Source organism: Neofelis nebulosa, chromosome 17 (assembly GCF_028018385.1).
Source record: "Neofelis nebulosa isolate mNeoNeb1 chromosome 17, mNeoNeb1.pri, whole genome shotgun sequence".
NCBI classification, from domain to species: domain Eukaryota; kingdom Metazoa; phylum Chordata; class Mammalia; order Carnivora; family Felidae; genus Neofelis; species Neofelis nebulosa.
The window spans coordinates 12,487,479-12,499,300 of NC_080798.1; the positions used below are offsets into that span (position 1 = coordinate 12,487,479).

At 41.5% G+C, this 11,822-nt stretch overlaps 1 protein-coding gene across 2 annotated transcripts in view; it reads left to right on the forward strand.

The window, feature by feature from the left end:
- ZNF235 (zinc finger protein 235) overlaps window positions 1–11,248 on the forward strand; it is a 30,058-nt gene extending 18,810 nt beyond the window's left edge. Inside the window, exon 5 of one of the 2 annotated variants that reach the window (XM_058709077.1) lies at window positions 4,892–11,248. In XM_058709077.1, coding sequence (XP_058565060.1) covers window positions 4,892–6,825 — 1,934 coding nt within the window. In that variant the 3' untranslated portion in view covers window positions 6,826–11,248. Of the gene's footprint in view, window positions 1–4,888 lie in introns of both variants that reach the window. The other variant, XM_058709079.1, reaches the window with a different exon arrangement.
- Window positions 11,249–11,822: the final 574 nt, after the last annotated feature.

Genomic DNA, 11,822 nt, shown 5'->3' on the forward strand with positions numbered 1-11,822 from the left:
CATCGCCCAGTGTCTATACTTCAGAGTTTGCTCTTGCTGTTGTACATTGTAGGAGTTTGTACAAATTTATAGTGGTATGTATCTACCATTACGGTATGATCCAGAACAGATTGCCTTAAAATTCTCCGTGCTCTGTTAATTCCCCCTCCCCTCTAAACACTGTCGACGAGCGATCCTTTTGTCTCCATAGGTTTGCCTTTCCCAGGATGTCAGCTGGAATCGTAGAGCTTTCAGCTGTTTCGGATTCACTTCTTTCACTTAGCAATGTGCATTTAAAGTTCCCTCAGGACTTGATAGCCCTGTTCTTTTTAGCGCTGGACGATAGTCCATTGTCTGGATGTACCACAGTTTATTCATCCATTCGGCTTGATGGCTTCCAAGTTTTGACAGTTACGAATAAAGCTGCCGCAGACATCTGTGTGATGACTTTTGCGTGGACATACGTCTTCCACTCACCTGGTAAGTACCAAGGTGCACTATTTACTTCTGTGGTTCTGTAAGAAACTGCCAGACTATCTTCCAAAGTGGCCACACCATTTTGCGTTTTCAGCAGCAGTGAATTGAGGCTTCCGGTTACATACTCACCAGCAGCGGTGTCGACCTTTGGGATTTGGGCCATCCTAATAGGGGCAGTCGTATCTCATTTTGATCTGCAGTCCACTAAGGGCATGTGATGTTGAACACCTTTTCGGAGGCCTGTTTGCTCTTAGTGTATTTTCTTCGCTGATGTGTCTGTTCAGGGCTTTTGTCCATATTTTAAACACATTGTTTTCTTATCGTTGGCTTTGACGAGTTCCTTTGCCACATCTATTTTTTACAAATATTTTCTCCCTGACTCCCCTTATTCTCTTGACGCGGCTTGCTCAGAGCAGAAACTTCATTTAGGAGTTTGCTGGTTTTGCGTTTACATTAAGGTCTGTGCTTTGAGTTCATGTTTGCAAAAAGCTTAACCTCTCCATATGGATTTTTTTTTTTTTTTCCGCACGTGAATGTCCGGTGGTTCTAGCACCGACTGCCTTTGCTTCATTGTATTGCCTTTACCCCGTTGTCAAAGATCAGCTGATTATATTTGCTTGAGCCCTATTTCTCACGTCTTTGTTCCACTCCATTGGTCCATTTCTTCTGTCGCCAATTCTACACCACCTTGAATACTGCAGCTCTACGGAATAGGTCTAGGTGTTGCCTAACGCGTCTTCCAACCTTGTAATTCTCCTTCAATACTGTGTTGGCTCTTCTGGGTCTCTTGCCTTTCCGTGGAAACTTTTAAATCCGTTTGTCGATATCCACCAGATGTCTCGCCGGGATTTTGATCGGGATTGTGAAGGACTGACATCTTGACAGTCTCGGGGCTTTTTATCCCTGAACATAGACTCTTAGGGGGTGCTAATGTAAGTGATAATGCTATCGTAATTTCCAATTCCACTTGTCCATTGCTTGTGTATAAGGGAGCAATATACTTTTCTGTATCAATTTTGTGTTCTGCATCCTTGCTATAATTGTTTATTAGTTCCAGGAGGTTTTTTGATTGATTCTTTGGGGGGTTTCTACATCGACAATCACATCATTCTCCAACAACGTTTTATTTCTTCCTTTGCAATCTGTACCCATTTGCGTTAGCTGGGACTTACAGTACAGTGTTGAAAAGGAGTGCTAAGAGATTCCTGATTTTAGCGGGAAGGTTTTATGTGTCTCACAAAGATACTAGTTAGATGTCCTTTCTCCAGTTGAGGAATTTCTTCTATATTCCTGGTTTCCTTGAGAGTTTTTATTATAAACAAGTATTGGATTTTATCAAATGTTTTTTCTCTGTATCTTTTGATAGTCTTATGTGATTTTTCTGTAGTTTTTTCATGTAATGGATTAATTTTCCAGGGTTGAACCTTTCTTACATGCCTAGTATGCTTGACCACAGCATCTAATTCTTTTTATGCATTGTTGCATTTGACTTGCTAATATTTTTGGAGGATCTCTGGCGTTGATGAAATATATCAGTCTGTAGTTTTCCTGTAATATCTTTGTCTGATTTTGGTATTAAGGTAACGATGGCCTCATAGAATGAGTGAGGAAATATTCTCATTGCTTTTGTCCTCAGAAAGCTATTGTAAAGAAGTAATATAATGCCTTTCTTAAACGTTTGGTAGAATTCACAAGTGAACATATCTGGGCCTGGTGCTGTTTCAAAAGATTAATGATTCAGCTTCTTTAATAGATACAGGCCTAGGGCCCCTGGGTGGCTCAGTCAGTTAAGTGTCCGACTCTTGGTTTGGGCTCAGGTCGTGATCTCACAGTTGGTGAGATTGAGCCCTGCATCAGGCTCTGTGCTGGCAGTGCGGAGCCCGGTTGAGATTCTCTCTCTGTCCCTCCCCTGTTCGTGCACGCTCTCGGACTCTCTTTCTCTCAAAAAAAGTAAACTTTAAAAAAATACAGATGTAGGCCTATTCAGATTGTTTCTTCTTGTATGAGTTTTAGCAGATTGTGTCTTTCAAAGAATTGTTCCATTTCATCTAGATTATTAAATTTGTGGTCCTGGAATTATTCATGGTATCCATTTGTTATTCCTTTCGTGTCCATAGTATCTGTATTGATGTCTCCTTTTTCTTTCCATTTTATGGAACTATAATTGACATATAGCACTGTAAAATTTTATTTTATTTTTTTAACGTTTATTTATTTTTGAGACAGAGAGACACAGAGCATGAACAGGGGAGGGGCAGAGAGATAGGGAGACACAGAATCTGAAACAGGCTCCAGGCTCTGAGCTGTCAGCACAGAGCCCGACGCGGGGCTCGAACTCACGGACCGTGAGATCGTGACCGGAGCCGAAGTCGGCCGCTTAACCGACTGAGCCACCCAGGCGCCCCAAGCACGGTAAAATTTTAAGGTGTACATCATAATGACTTGACTTAATATTACAAAATGATTACCATAGTAAGTGTAGTTAAAATTCATTACCTGTTAGAGGTTTTTTAAAAATGGGTTTTTTCCCTTGTGATGAAAACTTTTAGGGTTTATGCTTTTAGCAACCTTCAGATAGGTCACATAAGCAGTGTTAACAATATTCACCATTCCAGTACTTATTTACCTTATAATTGGAACTTTGAGCCTTCTGGTCCCTTTCATCCAGTCCCTCCATCCCTGGTAACCACAAATTCGATCTCTTCCTCTGAGTTGTTTTTACATCTACCTATAAGAGAGATCATACGGTATTTGTCTTTGCCTGACTTATTTCACTTAGCATAATGCCCTTGAGGTCCATCAGTGTTGTCATAATGGCAAGATTTCATTCTTTTTTATGGCTGAATAATATCCTCCCCCCTTATACACGACCCGGTTTCTTTATGCATTCATCCATCGATGGACCCTTGTTTCCACGTATTCGCTGTTGTAAATGCTGCTGCAGTGACCATGGTGCAGATCTCTCCGACAGGCTGATTTTGTTTTCTTCAGATATATGCCCAGAACTGGAATTGCGAGGTCCTGTGGTAGTTCTGTTTTAGATGTTTTGAGGACCCTCCTTACTGTTTTCTGCACTGGCTGCACCAGTTTACAATCCCAACAACAGTGCACAAGGATTCCCTTTCCTCCACATCCTCACCAGCACTTCTTATCTCTCGTCTTTTTGATGCCAGGAATATTAACGGGCATGAGGTCGTATCTCCTTGTGGTTTTGATTTGCATTTCACTAGTGATGAGCGATACTGGACATCTTTTCACGTATTGGTTTCTCCTGCTCTCTGAACGTAGAGGGTTCCTATGAAGTCTTCTGTGAGCCAAAATGGCTTAAAGAAGCAATTACCAGGACACCTGGGTGGCTCGGTTGGTTGGGCATCCGACTCTTGATTTTGACTCAGGTTATGATGTCACAGTTGTGAGATCAAGCCCCGCATCCGGCTCTGTACTGAGCGTGGAGCCTGCTTAAGATCCTTTTTCTCTCTCTCCCTTTGCCCCTCCCTCTGCTCACATGCTCCCTCTCTCTCTCAAAAAAAAAAAAAAACAAAAAAAAAAAAAAAAAAACCCCAAAAAAAAAAACCCCAGTTACCAGTCATTTATATGGAACATTTTTGACTGTTTTGACTGTTTCCAGACCCAGAAATGACCTCTCTCTTAGGCTTTCTGCTACCTAGGACACATCTTTCTCGTGGGTGCACAGATGAAGCACGGGTGCTCCCAGCCACGGTTAAGGCTATAGTGGCTTCAGCACTGAGATGCTGCCTTTAGTTCCGGAGCTTAGCCGTTGGCCCCTTGGGGCATGTGCTGCCTCTGTCACGGCTCACCGCAAAACGAAAGCTAAATGCTATTTTCACTTTTCACCTTTTCTCATAAAAGTGAAAACGCTCTTCGGATTTCTTGTGGTTTAGCAAATGCCAGGACTCATGTACGTTCTTTGTAAAAGTTAAACGGTGTAACACGCACTTTCAAAAAGCAGGTGGTGCCTTGGGGCGCCTGGGTGGCTCAGTCGATTGAGCGTCCGTTTTCGGCTCAGGTCACGATCCCGCAGTCCGTGAGTTCGAGCCCCGCGTCGGGCTCTGTGCTGACAGCTCGGAGCCTGGAGCCTGCTTCAGAGTCTGTTTCCCTCTGCACCCCCCACCTGTGCACGCATGCTCTCTGTGTCTCTCTCAAAAATAAATAAAAGACCTGAGAAGACCTTAAGCCCTCACTCTGGGCTGATCCCAAATTTCCTTCCCTTTTAAATGTGTGGGGTTTTTTCTACTGGATATTCTATTGTTTGCTGTAGACCTTTGTTTTTCAGATCTTTTAGCTAGCCTCTAGTGTTTTTTTTTAATAAAAATGTTTCCTTTGCGGAACAAGGGCTTGGAGCTTCTTAATTCACCACCTTGCTGACGTCAGTCTCTCTGTCCCTGATTCTTTATTCTCTTTATCCCTTCAGGAGGCAGGAATCAAAACGAGAAGGAGACTCTTCACGAAGCAGGAGTAAGGTGCCTTTCATTGGGAGAGTTTTCATGTTGGCAAATCAAGAGACATATCGTGAGCAAATTAACCAAAGATCAAGACTCCAAGATAAATCTTCAAGGGAAGAGTTCTGAGTTCCCTGAACAGTGTGATTCCCCCTGTCGAGTGGGAGCAGGAATATGTATTCAGGCTTCCGTGGAAGACAGCTGTATAATGAACCTTATAGAGGATCATTCCAGTATTCTTGAAAATCAAGAATTTCTGGCCGGGAGAGTTCAGAATTCTTGGAGTAAAATATATCTCAGCGAAACACAGAATTACCAGAGAAGTTGTAAGCAGACTCCGATGAAAAACCAATTATGTATATTTGCTCCATACGTTAACCTCTTTAGTTGTATGTCACACCACCATGATGGCGATAAACCTCACAACGAAGACTGTGGTAAAGACATCTTAAAGGTGTCCCCTCTGGTCCAGCAGACCTACCACTGTCGTCAGTGTGAGAAAGCATTCAACGATGGCGCCAGTCTTGAACTTCATCAGCAGGTACATTCGAGAAAGAAGTCCTCCGAGTACGGCGCACATGAGAAGGACGCCCGCTATAGCTCAGCTCTGCCCATTCCACAAAGTGTTTACACAGGAAAAAAACGCTATTGGTGTCACGAGTGTGGGAAGGGTTTCAGCCAGAGCTCAAACCTGCAGACTCATCAGAGAGTGCACACAGGGGAGAAGCCCTATTCGTGCCTTGAGTGTGGGAAGAGCTTTAACCAGACCTCCCATCTTTACGCCCATTTGCCTATTCACACAGGAGAGAAGCCCTACAGATGTGAAAGTTGTGGGAAGGGCTTCAGTCGTAGCACAGATCTTAACATTCACTGCAGAGTCCACACTGGAGAGAAACCTTACAAATGTGAGGTGTGCGGGAAGGGCTTCACCCAGAGATCACATCTTCAGGCCCACGAGAGAATCCACACCGGAGAGAAACCATATAAGTGTGGAGACTGTGGTAAACGCTTTAGTTGCAGCTCAAATCTCCATACCCACCAGAGAGTCCACACGGAAGAGAAACCGTATAAGTGTGATGAGTGTGGAAAGTGCTTCAGCTTGAGCTTTAACCTTCACAGCCATCAGCGGGTCCACACGGGAGAGAAACCATATAAATGCGAAGAGTGTGGGAAGGGTTTTAGTTCAGCCTCAAGTTTCCAGAGCCATCAAAGGGTTCACACGGGGGAGAAACCATTTCGCTGCAACGTGTGTGGTAAAGGCTTCAGTCAGAGTTCCTATTTTCAAGCCCATCAGAGAGTCCACACTGGAGAAAAACCATACAAATGTGAGGTGTGTGGGAAGCGCTTCAATTGGAGCTTGAATCTTCACAATCATCAGAGGGTCCACACAGGGGAGAAACCTTATAAATGTGAAGAGTGTGGAAAGGGCTTCAGTCAGGCCTCCAATCTTCAAGCTCATCAGAGTGTCCACACTGGGGAGAAACCATTCAAGTGTGACGCGTGCCAGAAGCGATTCAGTCAGGCCTCCCATCTTCAAGCCCATCAGAGAGTCCACACGGGAGAGAAGCCATATAAATGCGATACATGTGGCAAGGCCTTCAGCCAGAGGTCAAATCTTCAAGTCCACCAGATCATTCACACTGGAGAGAAACCGTTTAAATGTGAGGAGTGTGGGAAAGAATTCAGTTGGAGTGCTGGGCTCAGTGCTCATCAGAGGGTCCACACAGGAGAGAAACCTTATACGTGTCAGCAGTGTGGTAAAGGCTTCAGTCAGGCCTCCCATTTTCACACGCATCAGAGGGTCCACACTGGAGAAAGGCCATACATATGTGATGTGTGTTGTAAAGGCTTCAGCCAGAGATCACATCTTGTGTACCATCAGAGAGTCCACACTGGAGCAAATCTGTAGAAGTGTGAGGTGGGGGGGGGGGGGGGGGGGTGGCCTTCGGTTAGAGTTCACATCATCTCCATTGGAAAATGGACGCTAGTAATTGTAGAAAGTTCCTTCAGAACTCAGAAGCCTCCAGGAATCTTCACATGCAAGCCGCTCTGTGAAGCGCTCTCTTTTAAGGACAGCTGGGTGCTGAATTCTTTGCGAATCGGATCTCACAGACGAGAGAAAACCTTTTCCGTAAATACGGCCAGTGTTTGTGCCGGCATTCTGAATGTCCCAATTTTTCGAGATGCAACAGAAAAGAACTTCAAAATTCACCCCAGTCTACCCAGGAAAGAGGCCTTATAAATGAAGATTAGGGGCAGGACTTTTAACAAAAGTATAGTGATGGACAAGTAAAATTAATGTCGGTGGCAGTGTAACCTCCATGTAGGGAGGGAGGTTTTTCACTACTTTATCTCTACTGTGTAGAAAAGTGCGCTTGGCTCGTAAGAGATGCCCAGCAATTACCGGACAAAGTGGAGAAAATCTGTCATTAGGACAGATACAGTAAAACCTTGGTTTTATGTGTGCCATACGTGAGCATAATTCATTCCAGAAACATGCTTAATCCAAAGCAGTTGAATACCTAAGCCAATTTCGTCATAAGAAATAACTCGGATGATTTGTTCCACAACCCAAAAATATTCGGATGAAAAGGATTACAATACTGTAATAGAATACAAAATCATAAAATATAAGGAAAAATAAATTAACCTGCACTTACCTTTGAAAACCTTAGTGGCTGGTGTGAGGGAGACAAGAGAAAGGAGGGTGACTGTGTAGGATGACAGTCACTGTCACTAACGGAATCACTGCCATCTGTTGGCTCAATGGACTCTTCTGCACAGGGCCCTTGTATGTGGTCGCACGGATGTTGGCTACAGGACAGTATTAATGAACTCTTGTCATATACTGTATTTAATGTAACTGGCAAGAAGGCAGCAGAGGAAAGGGTCTCTAGCTGTAGGCAGCCTGACCTAGAATGAAGCAAAGCCTTCTTAAGCTTACTCTTGTATGGAAAAGCAAGGGGCTGTCCATAGGTGCTTTGAAGTGATAAAAATACACTAGTGCCTGTTGTGGGTACCTTCCAACATTCTAAAAAAATCACTGATTTCCGCCGAACACCACAGCCTGAGACTGAGCATCTGAGCCTGGGAATCCTTCGGTGAGAGAGAGAGAGAACCATTGGCTCACTTGTGATCACATGACATTGGGCATCACATACGACTCGTATTGCAAGACATCCCTCGTCTGTCAAGTGAAAACATATTAGAAATGTTTGCCCGTCTTGTGGAACATTCGCAGAACAAGATACTCGCAGTCCAAGGTTTTACTGTATTTGAAAATTCTACTCCCCTACCCTGAATTCATAATAACATACTTCAAAGGAATCCTGCAAGTAGCCTTAATGAGATTAATTTCAGGAGATACTCAAGTACAGAAAATTACATAATACTGCCATCCACAATAATGCAAACTGGGATGGCACTGGTGAATGGCCCCCATCCCCAATCTGGCCCTGGTTCTTTGTAGTGTGTCAGCCCTGTTGTACAGTGTAATATTTAATGTTATTTGTATTTTATAGACTGAAAAATACTGTTTTTAAGCAATCTAATAACATGATACAATTTATATGCTTGGGAATTTTGGACCCTAATCCATTAAGGTAGATTTCACTGTTAACTCTTTAAAAGTGTTGAATAGTTACTAATGACAAAAAGTTTTTTAGTAAACTTGAATTGTTAATAATCGGTTTCTTCTCCTTTTTCCATTTAGGCTTAGGTTGCCTTCTCTGTGCATAAGCCCCCCACACAGACCTCTGTAGGCAGGGGCTTTAGCAGATTTCAAGTACGTTAATTTTGTCACACCCCGCCCCCCCACCAAAGGGAGTGTGGAGCAAGAAACCTGTTGAATTTTATTGAGATTTCATTAAATGTAACAATTTAGGTGGATTACCATTTGCACAGCATTCAGCATTCAGTGCCTCTTGTTAGGAGCGAACACCATTAGCTGGTCAATATCACAATACCCTTTGACCTGGCAATCATAGCACTAGAGGCTTCGCTTAAAAGATTATAGGGAAAGTGGGAGTGGACACAGGATGCTTATACTTAATTTTACAAAAAAAAAAAAAAATTCTTAGCAAAATATTGGAGTAAATATGTTCTAATGATATACAACTGCAAAAAAAAAAAAAAAAGATAACGACCTTGATCTATAATGGCAGGTAGAGATCCATCTTTCATGAGAAAACTAGGTTAGCGCCCTCCCAGTATGTGTGGACCAACAAATATGTATACCTACAGATGTGCTTATGGATGGCTTTATCTCACCATATGTCACGGGAACCTGTTTACAGAGACGCATGAAAGGATGTTCATTGTTTCATTATTGGTTATAGCACAGTTTGCATTCATCAGGTGGGTTGACAAAACAGTTTATGGTTTATTCAGCGCAATACTATGCAAAATCACGTGAAAAATAAACTTATGGTTACTAACACTGGTAAATACCCAGGATATGCAAATAAGAGTGGCCAGAGTTTTGTAGGAGATAGATGCATGTCAATCTATTATGTCCCCTTTAAAAGTAATCAGATCATATTCATACCTCTAGATATACTGTGCTATGTATGTAGAATATTCTCATGTATACCTATGATACAATTACCTTTAAAAGGGGGGGTATTATAGTAAAATTTTAACTTGTTTTGAGAGCATTTTAAAGCCTTTATTTTCAGCGTATTCTAAACATTCAGAAAAGATGCAAGAACAGAATTCCCATATATCCTTAGGTTATCCACTGTGATTACAGACCAAGCAGATCATTCAACTGTATAATACCTGAGTTGAGAGGACCCACACAGCTTTGGTTCCTTGGGCATGTCTTTCCATCTCTGTGGTCGCAGAGCCACTTCATACTGACTGGACACTGTGTGGAGGCTCAGAGTATCCTAACAAAAATCAGCAGAAGTACTATGGCCTCGTCTAATCTACCCTCAGAAGTTACAGTGTTAATTCGAGGAGGCAGTTACAAAAACCCATCCAGGATCAAAAAGAGAGGGAGCACGGACTCCACCTTTTGATAAGAGGAGTGTCAAGGAATTTGCAAACGTGTCTTAAGATTACCATACTTGGTTATAATGTTTTCTACCCTACAGCTTATTCAAATTCCACAGTTGTCCCATAATACGTTTATAACAATTTTTTTTTTCTCTATTCCAGGATCTAATCTTAAGACAGGTCGTTAAGTTGTCCTGTTCCTTTAATCTTTAAATCTGGATCAGCTCCACGGTATTTCTCTTTCATGAAATCAGTATCTTTGAAAAGTATGGGCTAATTTGTAGACTATCCCTAAATTTTGGTGTGATCTCTCATGATTAGATTCAAATCAGTGTGGCAAGCATGTTCCATGAATGACACATACTTCTCAGTGCATTAAACCAGGAAACACATTTATCAGTGATCCTAGTTTTGATCATTTGAATAAACTGACAACTTCAAGGTTTCTCCACTATAAAATTGCTGTTTTGCCTTTGATATTAATAAGTAATTTGTGGGGAGATTTTTGTGTAACAACTACCTTATTACAGTCTTTCACCTGCTAGTTTTATTGTTGATATCTTCGGTCTCAGTTATTACTGCGATGATTGCAAAGCGATGGCTTTCTTGCTCTGTCATTCCTCCTATATTTAGCACTTGGCATTCCATCATTACAGGAGCTTTCCCTTCCCCCCTGTGTCTCTTTTCTATCTGTATGTATCATCAATATGAACACTTGATTTCTGGTCTAATAGCATTTTGGGTTTATCTTGTATTCTGCCTGCTGCAGCCACAGATTCTACAAAGACCTGATTCCTTTGAGTGGAATGGTACTTAGAAACCAAGATCTGCGTGCTATGTGTTATCATTATTGGGGTATCAGTCCTTCCTGTATATGTATGTATGTGAAAAATGAAGACACCTTCAACTTCAAATAAGTATGTCTAGTCTGTCCCTCTTCCATATTAACTTCTTTTGCAATAGTCGGAAATCCGTTCCCACTATCATCAATCTGTTTACTGATTATTCAGTCCTTTAATACACAGCAAGTAGTTTTGAGTTGCTAAACAATAGCATTGCGGGGGTAACTGGGTAGCTCGGTCAGTTTTGCATCCAACTCTTGATTTCAGTTCAGGTCATGATCCTACGGTCATGGCGTCATGCCCTGCATGAGGCTCTAGGCTGAGCATGGAGCCTGCTTAAGATTCTCTCTCTCTGTCCTTCTCCCCGACTCGTGCGTGCTCTCTCTCAAAAAATAAACAATAGCATTGCAAAAAATAAACCTGGCTGTGTTCAGGACTTGTTTACAAGAATTTTTCTCTCTAAACCAAGTATATAAAGTACTTTAAAAGTAACTTTGTCTATTTCTTTTTTGTTTCCATTCAATCTAGTTATATTATTCATTTGAAATAAAGTTAGATTCTTTTCTTTAATGTTTATATTCCCTTTCAAGCTCTCCGTATCTTGTGATTTACAAAAATTGGTAAATGAATTAAGTTCTGATGAAACTCTAGTTCCATAAGTACCCTAATATGTTTTTATTTGTATTGATTTCCTTTTATTTAGACATACGGTTAGACATATTTATTAAAGTTTTTGAGTTACCTCCTTAGAAATATACAATAAGTATTCATTTTTCATGAAATTAATCTTTATATTATATATTCCTTTGTGTAGATAGGCCACAGGAATGGGGAGGTTAAAACGCATGGTGGAAATTGGGTGGATTCACAGAAGTTTGGTGGTTTACAAATGGTTAAGTCTTTGTATTTTCTTTATATTTGAAATAATCCAGGATTAAAATAAAAAAATATATGTGTATATTTATATACACATATAAATCTATACATCAATATATGAAAAGAGAAAGAACTAGTAAGTATAGACTTTTAGGGTCAGAGAAAGTTTACCAAACTCTGCAGTTGATGT